General features: G+C 44.8%; 2 protein-coding genes across 8 annotated transcripts in view; one reads left to right on the forward strand and one right to left on the reverse strand.

The window, feature by feature from the left end:
* LOC121573780 (phospholipase DDHD2) overlaps positions 1-10,885 on the reverse strand; it is a 27,748-nt gene extending 16,863 nt beyond the window's left edge. For 3 of the 4 annotated variants that reach the window (XM_041886068.1, XM_041886076.1, XM_041886058.1), the window contains exons 1-9: positions 10,807-10,885; positions 9,949-10,234; positions 7,032-7,224; positions 6,586-6,776; positions 6,222-6,311; positions 5,921-6,041; positions 5,606-5,695; positions 5,271-5,412; positions 4,787-4,995 (exon numbers count right to left, since the gene is read on the reverse strand). In XM_041886068.1, the coding sequence (XP_041742002.1) occupies positions 4,787-4,995; positions 5,271-5,412; positions 5,606-5,695; positions 5,921-6,041; positions 6,222-6,311; positions 6,586-6,776; positions 7,032-7,224; positions 9,949-10,101 (1,189 nt within the window). In that variant the 5' untranslated portion in view covers positions 10,102-10,234; positions 10,807-10,885. Of the gene's footprint in view, positions 1-4,786; positions 4,996-5,270; positions 5,413-5,605; positions 5,696-5,920; positions 6,042-6,221; positions 6,312-6,585; positions 6,777-7,031; positions 7,225-7,581; positions 7,673-9,948; positions 10,235-10,806 lie in introns of those variants that run through there. The other variant, XM_041886086.1, reaches the window with a different exon arrangement.
* Positions 8,924-23,002, forward strand: LOC121573769 (tuftelin-interacting protein 11). 4 transcript variants are annotated; one of them, XM_041886015.2, is made up of 15 exons: positions 8,924-9,036; positions 12,739-12,957; positions 13,227-13,392; positions 13,542-13,710; positions 13,914-14,041; positions 19,424-19,585; positions 19,684-19,875; positions 20,023-20,202; positions 20,343-20,477; positions 20,602-20,708; positions 20,812-20,980; positions 21,179-21,422; positions 21,842-21,984; positions 22,120-22,285; positions 22,449-23,002. In XM_041886015.2, exons 1-15 carry the CDS (start codon positions 9,005-9,007, stop codon positions 22,796-22,798), a joined length of 2,562 nt encoding a protein of 853 aa, XP_041741949.2. In that variant the 5' UTR covers positions 8,924-9,004; the 3' UTR covers positions 22,799-23,002. The 4 variants fall into 4 exon arrangements, with proteins under 4 accessions (XP_041741949.2, XP_041741978.2, XP_041741957.2 ...); XM_041886044.2 differs by lacking the exon at positions 8,924-9,036 and adding an exon at positions 11,006-11,078; XM_041886023.2 differs by lacking the exon at positions 8,924-9,036 and adding an exon at positions 12,255-12,382.
* The last annotated feature ends 505 nt before the right edge of the window (positions 23,003-23,507 follow it).

The raw sequence follows: 23,507 nt of genomic DNA on the forward strand, positions 1-23,507 counted from the left end.
TCTCAAATAAGCAAAGAGAAACGACAGTCCATGATTACTTTAAGACAGGATGGTCAGTCAATATGGAACATTTCAAGAACTTTGAACGTTTCTTCAAGTGCAGTCGCAAAAACCATCAAGCACTATGATGAAACTGGCTCTCATGAGGACAACCACAGGAATGGAAGACCCAGAGTTACCTCTGCTGCAGAGGATAAGTTCAAGAGTTACCAGCCTCAGAAATTGCAGCCCAAATAAATGCTTCACAGAGTTCAAGTCACAGACACATCTCAACATCAACTGTTCAGAGGGGACTGTGTGAATCAGGCCTTCATGGTCGAATTGCTGCAAAGAAACCACTACTAAAGGACACCAATAAGAAGAAGAGACCTGCTTGGGCCAAGAAACACGAGCAATGAACATTAGACCGGTGGAAATTTGTCCTTTGGTCTGTAGTCTAAATTTGAGACTTTTGGTTCCAACCACCGTGTATTTGTGAGACGCAGTGTGGGTGAACGGATGATCTCTGCATGTGTATTTCCCTCCATAAAGCATGGAGGAGGAGGTGTTATGGTGTGGGGGTGCTTTGCTGGTGACACTGTCTGTGATTTATTTAGAATTGAAGGCACACTTAACCAGCATGGCCACCAAAGCATTCTGCAGCGATACTCCATCCCATCTGGTTTGGGCTTAGTGGGACTATCATTTGTTTTTCAACAGGACAATGACCCAATACACCTCCAGGCTGTGTAAAGGCTATTTTACCAAGAAGGAGAGTGCTGCATTAGATGACCTGGCCTCCACAATCCCCCGACCTCAACCCAATTGAGATGGTTTGGGATGAGTCGGACGGCAGAGTGAAGGAAAAGCAGCCAACAAGTGCTCAGCATATGTGGGAAGTCCTTCAAGACTGTTGGAAAAGCATTCCAGGTGAAGCTGGTTGAGAGAATGCCAAGAGTGTGCAAAGCTGTCATCAAGGCAAAGGGTGGCTACTTTGAAGAATCTCAAATATAAAATATATTTTGATTTGTTTAACACTTTTTTGGTTACTATATGATTCCATATGTGTTATTTCATTGTTTTCCTGTCTTCAATATTATTCTACAATGTACAAAATAGTAAAAATAAAGAATGATGGAATGAGTAGGTGTGTCCAAACTTTTGACTGGTACTAATATATACAGTGGGGAGAACAAGTATTTGATACACTGCCGATTTTGCAGGTTTTCCTACTTACAAAGCACGTAGAGGTCTGTAATTTTTATCATAGGTACACTTCAACTGTGAGAGACGGAATCTAAAACAAAAATCCAGAAAATCACATTGTATGACTTTTAAGTAATTAATTTGCATTTCATTGCATGACATAAGTATTTGATACATCAGAAAAGCAGAACTTAATATTTGGTACAGAAACCTTTGTTTGCAATTACAGAGATCATACGTTTCCTGTAGGTCTTGACCAGGTTTGCACACACTGCAGCAGGGATTTTGGCCCACTCCTCCATACAGACCTTCAGATGCTTCTTACGGAGCCACTCCTTAGTTGCCCTGGCTGTGTGTTTTGGGTCGTTGTCATGCTGGAAGACCCAGCTACGACCCATCTTCAATGCTCTTACTCGCGATACATGGCCCCATCCATCCTCCCCTCAATACGGTGCAGTCGTCCTGTCCCCTTTGCAGAAAAGCATCCCCAAAGAATGATGTTTCCACCTCCATGCTTCACGGTTGGGATGGTGTTCTTGGGGTTCTACTCATCCTTCTTCTTCCTACAAACACGGCGAGTGGAGTTTAGACCAAAAAGCTCAATTTTTGTCTCATCAGACCACATGACCTTCTCCCATTCCTCCTCTGGATCATCCAGATGGTCATTGGCAAACTTCAGACGGGCCTGGACATGCGCTGGCTTGAGCAGGGGGACCTTGCGTGCGCTGCAGGATTTTAATCCATGATGGCGTAGTGTGTTACTAATGGTTTTCTTTGAGACTGTGGTCCCAACTCTCTTCAGGTCATTGACCAGGTCCTGCCGTGTAGTTCTGGGCTGATCCCTCACCTTCCTCATGATCATTGATGCCCCACAAGGTGAGATCTTGCATGGAGCCCCAGACCGAGGGTGATTGACCGTCATCTTGAACTTCTTCCATTTTCTAATAATAGCGCCAACAGTTGTTGCCTTCTCACCAAGCTGCTTGCCTATTGTCCTGTAGCCCATCCCAGCCTTGTGCAGGACTACAATTTTATCCCTGATGTCCTTACACAGCTCTCTGGTCTTGGCCATTGTGGAGAGGTTGGAGTCTGTTTGATTGAGTGTGTGGACAGGTGTCTTTTATACAGGTAACGAGTTCAAACAGGTGCAGTTAATACAGGTAATGAGTGGAGAACAGGAGGGCTTCTTAAAGAAAAACTAACAGGTCTGTGAAAGCCGGAATTCTTACTGGTTGGTAGGTGATCAAATACTTATGACATGCAATAAAATGCAAATTAATTACTTATAAATCATACAATGTGATTTTCTGGATTTTTGTTTTAGATTCCGTCTCTCACAGTTGAAGTGTACCTATGATAAAAATTACAGACCTCTACATGCTTTGTAAGTAGGAAAACCTGCTAAATCGGCAGTGTATCAAATACTTGTTCTCCCCACTGTATGTATATATATATATGTATATATATATATATATATATATATATATATATAGTATTCACACCCCTTAACTTTTTCCACATTTTGCTACGTTACAGCCTTAATCTAAAATAGATTCAATTTAAAAAATCCTCAGCAATCTACACACAATACCCCATAACGAGAAAGCAAAAACAGGTATTTAGAAATTTTGCAAATTTATCAAAAATAAAAAACAGAAATACCTTATTTACATAAGTATTCAGACCCTTTGCTATGAGACTCAAAATTGAGCTCAGGTGCATCCTGTTTCCATTGATCATCCTTCAGATGTTTCTACAACTTGATTGGAGTCCACCTGTGGTAAATTAAATTGATTGGACATGATTTGGAAATGCACACACCTGTCTATATAAGGTCCTACAGTTGACAGTGCAAGTCAGAGCAAAAACTAAGGCATGAGGTCGAAGGAATTGTCCATAGAGCTCCGAGACAGGATTGTGTCGAGGCACAGATCTGGGGAAGGGTACCAAAACCTTTCTGCAGCATTGAAAGTCCCCAAGAACACAGTGGCCTCCATCATTCTTAAATGGAAGAAGTTTGGAACCACCAAGACACTTCCTAAAGCTGGCTGCCCGGCCAAACTGAGCAATCGGAGGAGAAGGGCCTTGGTCAGGGAGGCGACCAAGAACCCGATGGTCACTCTGACAGAGCTCTAGAGTTCCTCTGTGGAGTTGGGAGAGCCTTCCAGAAGGACAACCATCTCTGCAGCACTCCACCAATCAGGCCTTTATGGTAGAGTGGCAAGATGGAAACCATTCCTCAGTAAAAGACACATGACAGCCTGCTTGGAGTTTGCCAAAAGGCACCTAAAGACTCTCAGACCACGAGAAACAAGATTCTCTGGTCTGATGAAACCAAGATTGAACTCTTTGGCCTGAATGCCAAGCATCACGTCTGGAGGAAACCTGGTACCATCCCTACGGTGAAGCATGGTGGTGGCAGCATCATGCTGTGGGGATGTTTTTCAGTGGCAGGGACTGGGAGACTAGTCAGGATCGAGGCAAAGATGAACAGAGCAAAGTACAGAGAGATCCTTGATGAAAATCTGCTCAGGACCTCAGACTGGGGCGACAGTTCACCTTCCAACAGGACAACGACCATAAGCACACAGCCAAGACAACGCAGGAGTGGCTTCGGGACAAGTCTCTGAATATCCTTAAGTGGCCCAGCCAGAGCCTGGACTTGAACCCGATCGAACATCTCTGGAGAGACCTGAAAACAGCTGTGCAGCAACGCTCCCCATCCAACCTGACAGAGCTTGAGAGGATCTGCAGAGAAGAATGGGTGAAACTCCCCAAATACAGGTGTGCCAAGTTTGTACCGTCATACCCAAGAAGACTCAAGGCTGCAAAAGGTGCTTCAACGAAGTACTGAGTAAAGGGTCTGAATACTTACGTAAATGTGATATTTCAGTTCTTTTTTAATAAATTAGCAAAAATGTCTAAAAACCTGTTTTTGCTTTGTCATTATGGGGTATTGTGTGTAGATTGATGAAGGAAAAAAACAACTTAATCAATTTTAGTATAAGGCTGTAACCTAACTAAATGTGGAAAAAGTCAAGGGGTCTGAATACTTTCCGAAGGCACTGTATTTCTATATCTTTTTTTTTATTTTTATATATTGGTCCGCAGGCCTACAAAAGGGGGGCCAAGGCCGCCAGTTGCCCATCCCTGATCTATAGGCTATACGTGTGCAGCGCGCATGTGATAAATAATCAACATAACGAACGAACAGCTTCGAGAATCCTAATAGTTTTTAATCAATTATATAGCCTAGATTAAAAATATCATTATTACAATAGTTTTTACACTGGCCCAAGCGGGCACTGACACACACACACAGGGGCATTCATGTACCGTTGTTGCCTCTTCAGAAAGTTGGTTTATTTTTGGTCAATGGCACATTACTGTTTGAATAAATCATGATGATAAAAATATATAGATAATGTGACCAGGTAAAACAATTTCACTGACACCCTGGCAACCAATTTTTTAAAAATGTGTGTTGCACTCCCAAGTCAAAATGGTTGCAAATGCTGTTTTGATCGCAGTATCAAATCCTGGTGTGTCCGTGTGTGTGTGTGTGTGTGTCTGTGCGTGCATGGCTGTGTGCGTGTCTCACCCAGGCTGTGTCCAACCACAGACACTGCCCCAGTGAACTCTGGGTGTCTGTGTTTGAACAGTGAGTGGAGCTTGTTAACCTCGGAGGCCACAGTGTCCACTATGGTCTGGCAGTAGGTAGGACTGTTGTAGAAGAACAGGTCGAGCAGAGTGTCATTGGTGAAATGTCTCAGACGACTGATACTGGGGAGAGTGATCCTCTGGATGTCCCTGAGAGATAGGGGAGAGAGAGAGAAGGGAAGGAGAGGGAAGAGAGAGGGGAGAGAGAAGGGGGGTGAGGGGGAGAGAGAAGGGTAGAGAGGGGGGTGAGAGGAGGAGAAGGGGGAGTGAGAGGAGAGGGAGGAGGGGGGTAGACAGCGATAGAGAGAGAAAGAGATGAGTAAATGCAGTATTAGATACTGGTTGACTAGACTGAGGTTGCTTATCTCTCTGTGTGTGTGTGTGTGTGTATGCGTGTGTGTGTGTGTATGCGTGCATGTTCTTACTCGTCTACTCCAGTGGCGTCTCCGTGTAGTGCGCTGTGCCAGTTGACAGGTAGGAACTCCACTCTGCCCACCCTGCCCTCCTCCTGGCCTCTCCTGTAATGGCTCCCCAGCAGGGACAGGGACGCACTCCTAAAGTCATTCACTACACACACACACACACACACACACACACACACAGAGAGACTGTTAACACACACACAGAGAGACCGTTAACACACACACACAGTTGACACACACACGCACTCACAAACACATGGCCCGACAGCCACAAACACAGTCAAACACATGCATTGACACACACACACAGTCAAACAGGCACAGACACACACACTCACCACATTGTATGATAGATCTGAAGCGAATGTCACAGGCGGGGCCGATGCCGTGAACCATGAACACCAGGTGATCTATTGTCTCTGGCTCACCTGGATAACACACACAGGCCTTCAGTAGAGCAGGACACATGTCTCACACACATGCAGATTATAAACTCTCTCACACACATGCAGATTATAAACTCGCACACACACACCTAAAAAGGTGTTTAATAATGTAGGACACAGATATACTGGAGGTAATCCATTATACTAAATGGCTTTGAGACTGACCAGAGGGCAAACAGCAAATATATCTCTCACACACACACACACCGTCAGGTATCTCTGCTGTGATGTTGTCGACACCCCTCTTGACAGTACGTGGGCGAGTCTGCTCCGAGGGAGAGGAGACCCACTCGTCCTGCAACGCGATTGGCTGGTACTGCATGATCAACTGACCATGGAAGGAGGGTTAGGGGTGGAGAAAGAAAAAGAGCGAGTAAATACAGATAGAGGGGGAGAGGGTGCAGATACTAAAGACATGACACCCCATAACTAATGCATCCAAACTTAGCATAGCATCGGTCAGTCCCATTAGTGTAGCAAAGAGGTGAGGTGCGGTCAGCGTTCTTACTTTAGGGTTGTGCAGGATGACTGTCTCTCCTGAAGGAAACTCCAGCTTCCTTTTCCACTCATCTAGAGTCACTGCTATCATATAGGCATCCTGACAGACAGACAGACAGGGAGGAGGGGGCGGGGGGATTACAAGCCAGAATTAAGAGAATAAAAAAATGTGTAGGACAATTTAGTAGCGCTGTAATAATATTGTAGTTATGTACTATTGTTGTTGTAATGGTGTATTAGTGTTGTAGCAATGTTGATTACGTTGTAGCAATGTTGTACCGATGGTGTAATAATGGGGGTACTAATGTTGACATGATGCTTTAATAACATTGTAGTGATGTTACAGCTCTGCCAGGGTAACGTTAGTGTCTTACCTCCAGGTTGGTGCTGAACTCCTCAGGGTAGGGCATGTATCTGGCATCTTTATCGCCTTTATAGAACCAGGTACAGCGTCGCACCTCTGACGGGCCCTGCTCCCAGTACACCGCATACCTCTGACGCTCCCGAACACGCACGTCATATCTCTCCCCTTCTACTGCCACCACCACCTCCTCCTCCTCTCCTCCTAAACACACACACACACACACACACACACACACACACACAAATATTCTCAATGAACACAGATGAAACGGATAGAGAGACCATGTGAGTGTGTAGCCTATTACTCTCATTTCTGCCAGCCGCAGGGACTGACCCAGTGGGCAGCAGACCAGAGAGGACTGTTATGGTGATAACTATCTGACAGTTGTTCAACACACATTCTCTCTCTACCTCCTTCTGCTGCCCTCCCTCTCTCTAGTTCCCCTCTCCATCTCACCGGTAGACAAGGCCTGTTCCAGTCTCTCCGAGTCCTTTCTGCTGAAAGGGAGCCACACATCCTTGGAGTCGGCATGGCGACAGTAGAACCAATGGGGTTGCACGGGCTGGTACAGGGGCGGAGCTGGCTCCATGTCAACCAACTCGAAGGAGGAAGTGGAGGAAGGGGAGGTCTCGTCCACCACGCCAGACACCTGCAGGGGTGACATCATCATCATGACATCATCATACTGATACCTGGGGTGTAATGGTGCTTTCAAGACAACTCAGAAACTCTGAACCTACAAGTGAAAATGTGCATACCTTTTTTGATTAGGGCTTCATATTGGTCAACTCTGATACTTTCCAAGTGGGAAATTCAGAGCTCATCTTTCTACAACGAGTTTCCAAGTCAGAAATGTCAAATTTTCCGAGTTGTCTTGAACGCGACATAACTAACTGAGTAGAATTCTGTATTTACACATGCACATACAGTAAGAAGCAACACTGGAGAAACAAAGGTCTAAATAACACTAAGCTCTGAAAAACCCTGCAGCTACAGTAGCACCCACCTGATTAGTTAGTCCTCATTCACCTTCACTGGAAAAATCTACTTTAAGACCCCTATAACCAGGAGGTCTCTGTAGAGATCCATGGGTGCTATTCTAGGGAGGTAGTAACGTCACAACCCCTGACGTAGTTCGACCTACCTTCCCCTCCACACAGCACAGTCTCTCCACAATCACACCATTCTACAGTTACAGCCAGGAGCTTCAATAATTAAAACAGCAGCCAAGCAGGGCGTCGGTTGTCCCTTTTTCCTGTAGCTCCCACTGATCACTGATCCTCAGGAGACGAGCAGAGACGAGACCAGGACAGGCGAGGAGAGCACAGCGTAACGGACCTCTCCCGGGCTAAACAAAGCTCTGCTTTATTCTCTCTACCGCAGCAAGCATCTCCTCTCTCCCTCGCCTTTCCTCTGTTCCTCTCTTATTTCCTCTTCACTCTTCCCCACTATTTGCCTATTTTCTCCTCTACTCACAGCTAACCTGGGCCCTAACTCAGCCCCAGAGTGTGAAAGAACAGCACAAAGGCTGGATCTCTCTGTACCTCTGGAAGGGAGATTGACATCCTCACTTCACGTGCTGTGCTAGAATTCTGTACGCAAAAGGACATTCTGCAACAGTGTTTCCACAGCCAAAACGTTCAACTCCGAGTTGCGAAATAAAAACTCTGATTTGTGCTGGTTAAATCTTCTGTTGCCTGGGCAATCATTTTATTCCTGTGACACCAATGCAGATTTTACACAACTTAACCATGACATTGCTCTTCTAAACAGATTCCGTAATGTGGCTTTAGGAATGAACCAGGAATGTTTATGGAAGGCACTTCCTGTTAGCTACCCAAACAGGAAGTCTCCTTCGCCTCGCAACAGAGTTTTTAACCAAACTAATAATGACCTGTATCCGCTCACACAAATTGGCTTTTGCCAATCATGACAATGCTTTTGAATAGACCTACACTATAAAAGTGTCAACTGTATGACTACCCCTCCCTTCCTAACCTCTGTTGTGTGTGTGTGTGTTGGCAGTTGGCACAGGCCCTAAGGTGACTGCAGGACATACCGTTCTTATTGTAACATTAGCTCTGTGGGGCAGGAGAATGTAACAGTTGACTTTGAGCAAGGGGACCAGAGCACACACACACTAGAGCAGGGGGACTAGTGGAGGGGGCAGTGTTGTAAGAGGCTGGGGAGGAACCTAGTAGTGACTGACGTTAGTCAACAAGTGTTTACTGACAGGACAAGCTGCCTTATAAGGCCTCTGCTATAGAAGTGTTATGGGAGGGTTTTGCCTTTCAGAATCTGTTTTACATCAGCCAGGTCTGGAAAGTTCCTGGCAAAGTCTCAAGCCTGTATTTGTGGTTATGGACTATTAGGGGATTTCTACTGGGTTATTGGAGAGTGACAGGGGAGCCTGTTAAAAATGACTAACAATGGATATTGGACCCTCTCCCCACACACACAGGTAATTGATCATGACTTGACACTTCCGGTGCAGCTGAGACACACACCAGGGTTGGGCTCAATTCAGAATTTTGGAATTGACTCCCATTCAACTCATGAGTTGAAATTCGAATTGAATTGGCCAGACCCCACAGGATGTAGAATTTGAGAGTTTCATTTAATCTGACAGGTCACACTTCCAGATATCAAAGAAACAATGGAAACAATGTTTATATACTCTTTTAACCATAGTGCTTAGAATAGCCAATTATATTTCCACCAACCATTTCATTTGTTTGGCTTCTTTTTGAAGGCCTCAGGGTCAACTTGAGGGTTAAACTAATGCATTCTGGGAAATGTAGTACTTAACCCCATATTGAACAAAATGTAAGTGATTAATTAAATATAATAACGTAGAATATTCACATACAGGTTCTGTTTTCCTTGATCATTAATTTCAAGAGTTTGTCCTGAAAATCAACTGTTCAACAATATTTTATATGCATGTATACAACAACGTTTGTTGTTTTATTTTCAAGATGTATATTTGTATAGACTACACCTAATATAGAATAGAAGAGGCATTTGAATTTCATTGAATTTTACATTTTTACATTTTAGTCATTTAGCAGACGCTCTTATCCAGAGCGACTTACAGTTAGTGAGTGCATACATTTTCATACTGGCCCCCCGTGGGAAACGAACCCACAACCCTGAATTTAACTGAATTCAATTATATTTCCTTCTAATTCAAATTACAATTCTATATTCTGTTTACTACAATTAAAATGTAATTAAAATTCAAGAATTACATTGGAATTCATGAAGCATTCTCAATTCAAACCTGAATTGTGCCCAACCCTGACACACACACACACACACACGCACACATTACTGATCATTCCTTCACAGAGCAGTACACACACAAACTCACCTGCTCCACAGGCGTGTTCCCATCCAGAAGTGTGTGTGCAGGTGTGATCCTGTCCAGAGGTGTGTGTGCAGGTCTGTGTGACAGGTCCTGAACAGTGATGGTGGGGGGGGCAGGCTGAGACAGCCCCCCCTCTGGCCCCAGGCCCTCTGACATCACCCTTATCCCTCAGGCCTACAGAGAGAGAGAGAGAGTTGGGCGCAGAGGCACCTGTCCCAGATGTATTGTCTGTGTGATGCTCTGTGCCAGGCTAGGAGCCAGATCTGTGGTACTGTAGCTAACTGAGGACCTGAAAGAGAAATAATAACAACAAAACAACCATGTTAGCTAATCTCTGAGCACCAGCTAGAGATACACAAGAGAGTAACGGTATTATTACCCATGCATGGTATCTCTGTTTTAGATTAGATCCGCAATAGTCCAAATGATGACGGAATAGTGCTGGTTCTTTATTATTTTGGCAGCGCGTTAACGTTTGAGGTTTCTCTTGTAGGACGGAAAGAGAAGAGCTGTCAGGAGCACAGCAAAAATTATTGGCATGTACTACAGTCTCATGATGGTGATGGCGAGCTAGCTAGCCGGGTGGCTGACTGGCGTATGCAAGATGGTCTTTATTAATTAACTAGCTAGTTAAATAAAGACCATCTGGCATACGCCAGTCAGCCACCCATCCGGCATAGCTTGCTTAGCCTGGCTGCAGGTTTAGCTATTATCGCTAGAGTAGATATCCTTGGTTACTAGCTAACTAGTACCTACATGAACACCACACTCCTAGCTATAACGGATTTGCCTCAGTCAATGCAGTGCCAGTAGCTAGCTAGACAGGACGGAGAAGGCAGTCAGAAAACAACATGAACTGACCTGCTGCTGCTGTCCTATGTGGTCGGGCAGCCGGTCGGGGCACTCACATAGCTCGTCTAATGTTATCACATTACAGACGTGGCAAACTAACCACGGTTGCCAAATCAATAAAACTATGTAGCAACAGTCGAAGCCATCAACAGCTAGCTAGCTATCAGATTACCAAGAGTATGCGGCCATCTCTCGATTGTGTAGTTGTAGAGCCTGTCCTGTCACTACTGGCGATGTCCCTGACCCCAAACATCAACCTGGCGTCATCAGTCAGTCAAGAGGTGAGAGGTCACTTGTGAGGGTATGGAATTTATATAGCTCAATGGAATTTACTAAGTCAGCCTACATGAACGAAAACGTAACCAAAGACAGTACAGTATGAAGATAGGCTAAAACTGCTTCTCCAATAGAAATCCACCGATCACACTTTGTAGGCGATGTCATGGCGACGTTGGCTAGCTGGTGCTTTCAAGACAACTGCGAGTCGGAAAAAAACGAGGTCAAATCATGACGTCAGTGATCTTAAATTCGGAAAATTGGACCGCTAGAAAGAGGACCGAGTTCTCGACTTGGAATTCCGAGTTGGATGACCGTTCAAAACGATTTTTCCCATTCGGTGCTCGTGTTTTTCCCGAGTTCCCAGTGGTCTTGAACGCACTGAAGTCGGAAGTCGGACGTTTTCGAGTTCCGATCTTCCAGTTGTTTTGAACGCAGCTCATGCATAGAAACACGTCATCGGGTCTAACAGTCGTCTAGCGCCGAACTGCGCATGTGCATGCTGTCAAATAAAACGCACTCCCTCGCTATAAAGTTGTTTTTGACGAAAATTAAAACGTGTCAGTTTCACTATGACGAGGTTGGATATTTAACACCCTTACGAAAAAGATTGCAGTCAGAGTGCAGTATAACTGCAGTTAGAGTGCATTATAACTGCAGGATGCTGCAAATAATACGTCCAAAATTACACGTTTTTTTTACTGTACTAATTTTGCAGTGTAACTGCAGTTAGAGTGCCATATAACTGCAGGTCAACTGCTGCAGTTATTCTGCAATTACTGCGTCCAAAATACCACAGTCGACTGCAGTTACTGCACTTTTACTGCAGTTTCAAAACTGCAATCTTTTTTTGTAAGAGCATGTTGAACTACTTAAGACGTTGGCTCGAATCTAAGTTGTGCCTTTTGATTTCGAGAATTTAACAACTAAGGAATAATTTTTCACTTCCCTCATTGACTTCTCAAACCCCAAACCAATGATGTACAGTATTTCAACACATACCGTACGGTGTTATTTTAACTTTTTTTAAGCAAAGTATAAGGGTGTTATACTCCAGTCTAGTAGGTGGCGGTAATGCAACATTTATTGGATGCCAACCGCCGTTAAACCTCATCGAATAAGAATTTCTGCAGCACACGTGTGGACTGTTTTGAAAGTGGCGAAAGCGTAGGCCCTTTTGCTTCCGGTGTAATTATGTCAACCGGAAGTACTTGGGATTTTGTGTTGTTACGATGCTAGCAGGTGAAACATTTCTGTACAAATTGTCCATATTTGCTTTCATTGATAGGTGCAACAACTGAACAATCACGTAAGCATTTAAGTTCAAATTGATTTATTTCCTAGCAATGTAAATCGAACTGGTCCCTCCAACGACGCCGTAGTAGCACAATGGTTAGCCCTGATAGCGAGCTAGCTGGTTAGCTAACTTTTAGTTAGCTAGGATTAATGAGCCAACTAAATAGCTATATTCTGCATGCTAACAGGACCCTGTCGCTTCAATTGTTTAGCCATAAAGCTATAGACAGACAAATCTCTAGACCACCATACATGTGACCATACTTTCTAAACATCCATAAGTGGATGTGACTGTTTGATTTCTAGGGGAACTATTCATCTGCGATAACTTTAATTACTGTCAGTGAATGTTAACGCTCTTCCTCTCAGAGGCCCAGCCATGTCTATGTCCCATCTGTACGGACGGCAGGGAGAGGAGGAAGAGGAGGGGGTGGAGGTGGAGAAGTTTGAGGTGACAGAATGGGACCTGGCCAACGAGTTTAACCCGGAGCGCCGTAGACACAGACAGACCAAAGAAGAGGCCGTCTATGGCATCTGGGCAGAGAGGGGTGACTCCGACGATGAGAGACCCAGCTTCGGAGGGAAGCGGTAGGAGGCTGGTTCCTGTACACTCTCATCTGATAAGGGCGGCAGGAGTTAGTGGTAAGAGGGTGAGTAAAAGTGTGGTTCTAATCCCGAATCTGTCGATGTGCCCTTGAGCAAGGCACTTATTTTGTAACTGGATAAGGCTTGCTAAAAAATATAACATGCAGATGACTGAACTACAGACACATATTCAGAAAGAGGGGAGGGTGGCAGAGATGGATCTCACAATCTCGTGGTCTTCATTGGGTCTGTGTCTACTCTCTTTATACCAGGTCTAAGGACTACTCTGCCCCGGTGAATTTTGTGAGTGCTGGGCTGCGTAAGTCTGCAGCAGAGGACAAGCAACAGCAGCAGAGTGGTGGAGGGTCAGACGACTCTGACAATGACAACACCCCCCCTGCGCCACCCCGCGACACCGCACCGAAGAAACTGCAGACGGTACGTGTGTGTGTTTTAAGGGACCCTGAAGGAGCATTAGGTTCAGTGACTCAAAGGTTCAACACAGAATCACATATTAATGACAGATGGAATTATTAGGATGACTGATTTTGGTTCTCTCTCTCTCCTCTTCTGTCTGTTCTCTCCAGGGTGGTAATTTCCGTGGCAACAGCCAGTCCCAGAGGACTGGATTTGCGGCTGGTATCCGGGCTGGAGGAGACATGGGCACTTGGGAGAAACACACAAAGGGGATTGGCCAGAAACTCCTCCAGAAGATGGGCTACATACCAGGGAAAGGACTGGGGAAGAACGCACAGGGTGGGTATGGTGGGAGAGTAGAGGGAGCGAGAAAGAGAGGAGAGTAATGGAGGTAGAGAGAAGATTAGGGATAGATAGCGCATAGCCCTTCTGGTTTTTCTGTTTCAGGGAAAGGACTAACTTATGCTAAATTGTTAGGGGTAAAATGTCCCCTGTCTGACGCCTCTCTCCTCAGGTCTGACCTCTGAACTCTCTCTCCTCAGGTATTTTAAACCCCATCGAGGCAAAGCTTCGTAAGGGGAAAGGGGCAGTGGGTGCCTACGGCAACGAGAGAACCAAACAGTCATTACAGGACTTCCCTGTGGTTGACTCTGAGGAGGAGGAGGAGAAGGTAACACTCTCTTTCTGTCTCTCCCCAACCACATCAGGTGCCTCAATTATCAATAATGCATAGAAACTATTCTAAAATACTACTTATGAATGGAATTAAGACTGGTCATACGCATAGAAAAAGTGTGATTTATCAAACAATCCTACAAGCATCATACGCACACCGGTAAGAGATAACATTGATAAATACCAATTGTTCTCAGCCTTAGTGCTCACGCACAACCTTGGCTTTTTGCATTTCTAAACGCCCCTAAATAACCAAATATGGTCAATCATCCCTTTAAAGCCTGTGGGGAATATACAACGCTGTACCATGAAATACAATGGCGCAACCAAAAAAAGCTAATACATTATTACTTTTTTTGAGACTGAAATAGAGGTGCCAGTGTCAGAGATTGAGTACAACCAAAAGGTTTTATTTGGCTCGCTCAGTTGAGCTTGACCAGTAAAAATAAAAACATAGCTACAAAGAGAGGACCATTAGGACAATTTAAGTTGCTTTAGCAATGGCAAATATACTTCAAATGAGTAGACAACACTCACCAATAAGCCATCCATCCTCAACAGCTCCCTCCTGTAGGTGTATAGGCCAACATTGCTGTTCTGCAGAATGAACGAATCGTGCATTCCACCTAGCCACTTTTCCACCACATTCAGCAGCGTCTTTTGTGCATCACATAACTTATCACCAGCACATAAAGAGTGGAAGCCTTTTCTGTTCACATAGTTGAAATAGTTTTGGGATGATGATTTTTATGGCAATGTGGGTGCCATCTATTGCTCCATTCGTATTTGGGAACCCATTGATGGCATCATGGCAAAGAAACCCCTCTTGACTTCAACCTGTTGTGTGATGGTGTATGGAAATTGGCTCATCTAGGGCTGTGAGATGCCGATCGGCAAGCTCCCGATGAAAAATGCCTGTTGCCAAAAAAACTGAGGGTGGTTGGACTTGGATGTGCATCGGAATGACATGTGTTTGCCTTTTTAAAGTAGGTCTTAAATCCTCGCAAAAATCCTATAAGATTGGTTTTTGGAAGTGATATCTGATGAGCCAATCTACTTTCTGTAGAAAAAGGCCCACGTGTCTCTAAAAACGCGCTCTCTGCGAAATGCAGCATGTGCCAAATCTTCAACCCACAAGATCAGCCATCTCTCATTCAATTTCAAATTATCTTTTATAGTATTTTATAGTACTTTTATAGTATTTCAACAATGGCTTCACTTTCACAGTACCTCTCATTTAACAAATTACTGTACTTTACCCCCCCCCAAAGGCAATACTTTGTAGAGCCACCTTTTGCAGCAATTAAATGTTTCCCCTTAAACCACTCGTGTTGCTTTAGCAATATGCTTAGGGTCATTGTCCTGCTGGAAGGTGAACCTCCGCCCCAGTCTCAATTCTCTGGAAGACTGAAACAGGTTTCCCTCAAGAATTTCCCTTTATTTAGCGCCATCCATCATTCCTTCAATTCTGACCAGTTTCCCAGTCCCTGCCGATGAAAAACATCCCCACAGCATGATGCTGCCACCACCATGCTTCACTGTGGGGATGGTGTTCTCGGGGTGATGAGAGGTGTTGCGTTTGCGCCAGACATAGCGTTTTCCTTGATGGCCAAAAAGCTCAATTTTAGTCTCATCTGACCAGAGTACCTTCTTCCATATGTTTGGGGAGTCTCCCACATGGCTTTTGGCGAACACCAAATGTGTTTGTTTATTTTTTTCTTTAAGCAATGGCTTTTTTCTGGCCACTCTTCCGTAAAGCCCAGCTCTGTGGAGTGTACGGCTTAAAATGGTCCTATGGACAGATACTCCAATCTCCACTGTGGAGCTTTGCAGCTCCTTCAGGGTTATCTTTGGTCACTTTGTTGCCTCTCTGATTAATGCCCTCCTTGCCTGGTCTGTGAGTTTTGGTGGGCGGCCGGTTTGTTGTGGTGCCATATTATTTCCATTTTTTAAATAATGGATTTAATGGTGCTCTGTGGGATGTTCAAATTTTCTGATATTTTTTTATAACCCAACCCTGATCTGTACTTCCCCACAACTTTGTCCCTGACCTGTTTGGAGAGCTCCTTGGTCTTCATGGTGCCGCTTGCTTGGTGGTGCCCCTTGTTTAGTGTTGTTGCAGACTCTGGGGCCTTTCAGAACAGGTATATACTGAGATCATGTGACACTTAGATTGCACACAGGTGGACTTTATTTAACTAATTATGTGACTTCTGAAGGTAATTGGTTGCACCAGATCTTATTTAGGGGCTTCATAGCAAAGGGGGTGAATATATACAGTGGGGGAAAAAAGTATTTAGTCAGCCACCAATTGTGCAAGTTCTCCCACTTAAAAAGATGAGAGGCCTGTACTTTTCATCATAGGTACACGTCAACTATGACAGACAAATTGAGGGAAAAAAATCCAGAAAATCACATTGTAGGATTTTTTAATGAATTTATTTGCAAATTATGGTGGAAAATAAGTATTTGGTCACCTACAAACAAGCAAGATTTCTGGCTCTCACAGACCTGTAACTTATTCTTTAAGAGGCTCCTCTGTCCTCCACTCGTTACCTGTATTAATGGCACCTGTTTGAACTTGTTATCAGTATAAAAGACACCTGTCCACAACCTCAAACAGTCACACTCCAAACTCCACTATGGCCAAGACCAAAGAGCTGTCAAAGGACACCAGAAACAAAATTGTAGACCTGCACCAGGCTGGGAAGACTGAATCTGCAATAGGTAAGCAGCTTGGTTTGAAGAAATCAACTGTGGGAGCAATTATTAGGAAATGGAAGACATACAAGACCATTGATAATCTCCCTCGATCTGGGGCTCCACGCAAGATCTCACCCCGTGGGGTCAAAATGATCACAAGAACGGTGAGCAAAAATCCCAGAACCACACGGGGGGACCTAGTGAATGACCTGCAGAGAGCTGGGACCAAAGTAACAAAGCCTACCATCAGTAACACACTACGCCGCCAGGGACTCAAATCCTGCAGTGCCAGACGTGTCCCCCTGCTTAAGCCAGTACATGTCCAGGCCCGTCTGAAGTTTGCTAGAGTGCATTTGGATGATCCAGAAGAGGATTGGGAGAATGTCATATGGTCAGATGAAACCAAAATAGAACTTTTTGGTAAAAACTCAACTCGTCGTGTTTGGAGGACAAAGAATGCTGAGTTGCATCCAAAGAACACCATACCTACTGTGAAGCATGGGGGTGGAAACATCATGCTTTGGGGCTGTTTTTCTGCAAAGGGACCAGGACGACTGATCCGTGTAAAGGAAAGAATGAATAGGGCCATGTATCGTGAGATTTTGAGTGAAAACCTCCTTCCATCAGCAAGGGCATTGAAGATGAAACGTGGCTGGGTCTTTCAGCATGACAATGATCCCAAACACACCGCCCGGGCAACGAAGGAGTGGCTTCGTAAGAAGCATTTCAAGGTCCTGGAGTGGCCTAGCCAGTCTCCAGATCTCAACCCCATAGAAAATCTTTGGAGGGAGTTGAAAGTCCGTGTTGCCCAGCGACAGCCCCAAAACATCACTGCTCTAGAGGAAATCTGCATGGAGGAATGGGCCAAAATACCAGCAACAGTGTGTGAAAACCTTGTGAAGACTTACAGAAAATGTTTGACCTGTGTCATTGCCAACAAAGGGTATATAACAAAGTATTGAGAAACTTTTGTTATTGACCAAATACTTATTTTCCACCATAATTTGCAAATAAATTCATAAAAAATCCTACAATGTGATTTTCTGGAATTTTTTTCCTCATTTTGTCTGTCATAGTTGACGTGTACCTATGATGTACCTCTCTCATCTTTTTAAGTGGGAGAACTTGCACAATTGGTGGCTGACTAAATACTTTTTTCCCCACTGTATGCACGCACCACTTTTCCATTATTTATTTTGTATAATTTTTTGAAAAGTTATTTTTTAAATTTCACTTCACCAATTTGGACTATTTTGTGTATGTCCATTACATGAAATCCAAATAAAAATCCATTTAAATTACAGGTTGTAATGCAACAAAATAGGAAAAACGCCAAGGGGGATGATTACTTTTGCAAGGCACTGTATTCAGGCACCTTGACCTTTTCCACATTTTGTTAGGTTACAGCCTTATTCTAAAATTTATAAATCGTTTTTTTCCTTCATCAATCTACACACTACCCCATAATGACAAAGCAAAAACAGGTTTTGATAAATGTTTGCTAATTTAAAAAAAAAATATTAATACCAAAAATATCACATTTTACATAAGTATTCAGACCCTTTACTCAGTACTTTGTTGAAGCACCTTTGGCAGCGATTACAGCCTTGAGTCTTCTTGGGTATGATGCTACAAGTTTGGCACACCTGTATTTGGGGAGTATTTTGGCAAACTCCAAGCGGGCTGTCATGTGCCTTTTACTGAGGAGTGGCTTCCGTCTGGCCACTCTACCATAAAGGCCTGATTGGTGGAGTGCTGCAGAGATGGTTGTCCTTCTGGAAGGTTCTCTCATCTCCACAGAGGAACTGTGGAGCTCTGTCAGAGTGACCATCGGGTTCTTGGTCACCTCCCTGACCGAGGCCCTTCTCCCCCGATTGCTCAGTTTGGCTGGGTGGCCAGCTCTAGGAAGAGTCTTGGTGGTTCCAAACTTCTTCCTTTTAAGAATGATGGAGGTCACGGTGTTCTTGGGGACCTTAAATGCTGCAGAAATGTTTTGGTACCCTTCCCCAGATCTGTGCCTCGACACAATCCTGTCTTGGAGCTCTACGGACAATTCCTTCGACTTCATGACTTGGTTTTTGCTCTGACATGCACTGTCAACTGTGGGACCTTATATAGACAGGTGTGTGCCTTTCCAAATCATGTCCAATCAATTGAATTTACCACAGTTGGGCTCCAATCAAGTTGTAGAAACATCTCAAGGATCATCAATGGAAACAGGATGCACCTGAGCTTAATTCCGAGTCTTGTAGCAAAGGGTCTGAATACTTATAAAAGGTATTTACGTTTTTTATTTGTAAGAAATTTGACAAGAATTTCTAAAAACCTGTTTTCGCTTTGTCATTATGGGGTATTGTGTGATAAAAAAAATAAAAAAGTAATCCATTTTAGAATAAGACAAAATGTGGAAAAAGTAAAGGGGTCTGAATACTTTCCAAAGGTACTATTTTCCCCATTCTACATTTGACAAGCGGATCCCTTATTCCACCACTTGGCACTGTGCGCACGCATGGTCATGGCTGTGCGTACATTTACACACACTCTCAAGCAAACGTTCATATTGATAAATCTCACACTTTGCGTGGAAATGATCCCACACATGGTTTACGCACAGATTTGTGTCTGGGTTAATGATGTATACCTTACCATACCTTCACCCCCCTTATTTTTCTAGGAGTTCCAGAGGGAGCTAGGTCAGTGGCGTAGGGATCCTGTGGGTGGGGGAGGGAAGAAAAAACCTAAGTATTCCTACAGGACTGTAGAAGAGCTGAAGGCTAATGGCAAGCTGGCTGGACGGACCACACAGACACCCGCTGGAGAACTGGCTCAGGTCAAGGTGAGGGGGAACACGCGCACAAACACGCATAGTTGCACATTTAAGTATCTAGAAACAGATTTCAACATGTGAATTGCTGTTCTTCTCTCTCTCTCTAGGTGATAGATATGACAGGCAGGGAACAGAAGGTGTATTACAGCTACAGTCAGATGACTAACAAACTCAGTGTACCAGAGGAGGCTCCAATGAGCGTAGCCGCACGTGAGCAGAAGACGTCTGGCTTTGCCCTGCCAGAGCTGGAACACAACCTGCAACTACTGATCGACCTGACGGAACAAGACATACTACAGGTGACCTCTAACCCCTGACCCTTTAACCTCTTACAAGAAACAAGAACCTTTAACCCATTACCACACATCTCACCCATTACTATAACCCTATTTCCCGAGAGCTCAGAAACTCGTATAAACTAACTATATATTCCCATTTGTCTGTAGTCCTCGCGGCGTCTGCAGCATGAGCGTGACGTGGTGGTGACTCTGAGCCACGAGAGCTCCAGTCTGCAGACTAGGCTGGGGACGGAACGAGACGCCATCCAGAGGCTGGAAGCAGTACTGCAGCTGGTGGATCGCTTTCAGAGTGGAGAGACTGCACCTGGGGTGGGACCCAGCCTGCAGGTACATACACACACACACATTTGTGCTCTCTCAGGGCTTGTCATTGTTGAAGATGGAGAATAACAGTGGTCCCAGTATTGAACCTTGTGGTATACCCTTTTCTATGTTGTATTTTACTCCCTCTCTCTCGCTCTCTCTAGGAGTGTGCTGGTATCTTTGCGACCCTACAGAGTGATTTCTTTGAGGAGTATAAGACTCTAGGTTTGGGAGATCTGGCTGCTGCTGTAGTACATCCACTTATCAGAGAGAAACTACGCACATGGGACCCTCTCAAGGTACACACACACTCCCTTGCTCGCTCCACCTTCAGTTGTGGAAGCACCACCAAGTGCTAGAAACACTCACATGTATTCCTAGTTTCCTCCACTGACTCCTGCTGTTTGTGCTGTTTGTCTGTAGGATAGTTCATATGGTCTGGAGGAGGTGGGTCAGTGGCGAGCCATCCTGGAGTCTGGTCAGCTACACCACGCCAACGCCCCTGAAGCACACATGGACCCCTACCACAGGTAAGTCAATAGCATGTCACACCTCAGAGGTGTGTTTGTGTGTCCCCAGCGGGCAAGTGGCTAAAATATCAGAATGTCAAGCATTGTGTGTGTGTGTCTACAGGCTGCTGTGGGAGGTGTGGATCCCGGTGCTGCGAGTGTGTGTGTCGGGGTGGCAGCCTCGTATGGTAGGACCCATGGTGGACTGTGTGGAGGTCTGGGCCCCTCTGCTGCCCCTCTGGATACTAAACTACCTCCTGGAACAACTAATCTTCCCCAGGCTGCAGAGAGAGGTACAATCCCACAGACAAACATCAGCACTATACCAGTGATACAAATATGAAGACTCATGTCATGGTGCCAAGCTGTCTGTTGAAAAAAGGGATACACTTTTCAGAACTGCTCAGTGTCTGTTCTTTTCTACCCAGAACCCTAAACATCATGAACGCACCCTTTCTATCTCCACTAAACCAACCCCTTCTCTGTGATAGGTGGATAGCTGGAACCCCCTGACGGACACCGTGCCCATCCACTCCTGGCTCCACCCCTGGCTGCCTCTGCTCCAATCACGGCTGGAGCCTCTGTACCCACCCATCCGCAGTAAACTGGCCAATGCACTGCAGCGCTGGCACCCGAGTGACGGCTCTGCCCGCCTCATCCTCCAACCATGGAGAGACGTGTTCACGCCCGGTGCCTGGGAGGCCTTCATGGTTAAAAACATCATCCCTAAACTAGGTACACACACTAACCTTGTCCCCTAGAGCCAGCTGAATGACACCTCGCTGATTGCCTCAGAAAGGGACACTGAGGGTGCGTCCCAAATGGCACCTTCTTCCCTAATATTTTGTATTTTATTTAACCTTTATTTTAACAGGGAAGAAATTGAGACCTAGGTCTCTTTTACAAATGCGCCCTGTATATACAACATAAATATACACATTATACCCTCCAAAAAAACGAAATAAGTGTGTGTGTGTGTTCACACACACCCCCACATTAAAATACAAAATGCAAGTGCACTAGTTTTGACCAGCTCTGGTCATAAGTAGTGCACTATATAAAGGGAAAAGGGTGCCAAAATTAGGAAGCAGACAGATATTACTGCTTAGTAGAACAGTAGTTCCTTACTTCATGCTCTCCCTCCCCTCCTATAGCTCTGTGTCTGGGGGAGCTGTTAATAAATCCACACCAGCAGCAGATGGAGACGTTCAATTGGGTGTTGGACTGGGAGGGCATGCTGTCTCCCTCAAGCCTTGTATCACTGCTGGACAAACACTTCTTCCCTAAGTGGCTACAGGTATGTATGTGTGTGAGAAAGCACATAGGTTATACTTAACGATAATTGACTTACTCCTCATTTGTGATTACCTTTGCTGTTGTTTAGACCTAAAATAGTAGGATAAATGCAGAGATAACTGTTTTGTGTGTGTAGGTGCTGTGTTCGTGGCTCAGTAACAGTCCTAACTATGAGGAGATTACTAAGTGGTACCTGGGCTGGAAGTCCATGTTCAGTGATGCTGTTCTGGCTCAGCCACTCGTCAAGGACAAGTTCAATGAAGCTCTGGACATCATGAACCGCGCTGTCTCCTCTAGCCTAGGTTAGTATTATACACAGCACCAGACAACATGAACTGAGAAGTGACCTTTGAATAGGTTAGTATTTGGTATTTATTAGGATCCCTATTAGCCACTGCAAAAGCATCAGCTACTCTTCCTGGAGTCCACAGTATGATACTCACCCTTCTTGTTCTCTTTCTGTAGGTGGGGGGTACATGCAGCCCGGTGCCCGTGAGAACATTGCTTACCTCACACACACAGAGCGTCGTAAGGACTTCCAGTACGAGGCTTTGCAGGAGCGCCGGGACGCTGAGAGCGTGGCGCAGCGTGGCATCGGTGCCAGCCTGCCCACCAACTTCAAAGACCTAATCCAGACCAAGGCTGAGGAAAACAACATCGTCTTCATGCCGCTGGTTGCCAAACGCCACGAGGGCAAACAGCTGTACACCTTTGGACGCATCATCATCTACATCGACAGAGGAGTGGTCTTTGTACAGGGAGAGAAGACCTGGGTCCCTACGTCCCTACAGAGTCTAATCGATATGGCCAAGTGATGGAGAAAGAGAGGAGAGTGGGATTGGAGAGGAGAGGGGGATTGGAGAGGAGAGGGAGGGGGTGCAGGAAGAGGGAGTACAGAGAGCTGGAGATAAGTGCACTGCCTCCACCTTATCATTTGTTTGTAATAAGTGTTAGATATTCAGCTTGTGATCACTGGAATATGTCATTGGGAACCAGGAATAAATAATGTTTGGACTTTCCACTTTAGAATCCTTTTTTTATTGTAGACTCACCGCTGCAAGCCAAGAGTGGGAGTTTAAATACTTAACTGAAAAATCCATAAGCATTTTTGCCTCCTGAAACCCTTGTGTATGCCTACCACTGTGGCACAAATTATATTTATACTGAACAAAAATATAAATGCAACATGTAAAGTGTTGGTTTCATGAGATGAAATAAAAGATCCCAGACATTTTCCATACACACAAAAAGCTTATTTCTGCAAATTTTAGATCCCTGTTAGTGAGCATTTCTCATTTTCCAAGATAATTCATCCACCTGTCAGGTGTGGCATATCAAGAAGCTGATTAAACAGCATGATCATTACAAAGGTGCACCTTGTGCTGGGGAGAATAAAAGGCCACTCTAAAATGTGCAGTTTTGTCACACAAATGTAACAACACAATGCCACAGATGTTTTGAGGGAGTGTGCAATTGGCGTGCTGACTGCAGGAATGTCCACCAGAGCACTTTCCACATAATTGA

This window comes from Coregonus clupeaformis, chromosome 18, assembly GCF_020615455.1.
Source record: "Coregonus clupeaformis isolate EN_2021a chromosome 18, ASM2061545v1, whole genome shotgun sequence".
NCBI classification, from domain to species: domain Eukaryota; kingdom Metazoa; phylum Chordata; class Actinopteri; order Salmoniformes; family Salmonidae; genus Coregonus; species Coregonus clupeaformis.

What these genes read in the sequence shown, in the direction of transcription:
- LOC121573769 (XM_041886015.2), top strand. Translation starts at nt 9,005, where the DNA reads ATGGATATTGGACCCTCTCCCCACACACACAG. An exon ending in CACCGAAGAAACTGCAGACG is followed by an intron (nt 13,393 to 13,541) that starts GTACGTGTGTGT and finishes TGTTCTCTCCAG; the next exon opens with GGTGGTAATTTCCGTGGCAA. An exon ending in GCACATGGGACCCTCTCAAG is followed by an intron (nt 20,478 to 20,601) that starts GTACACACACAC and finishes GTTTGTCTGTAG; the next exon opens with GATAGTTCATATGGTCTGGA.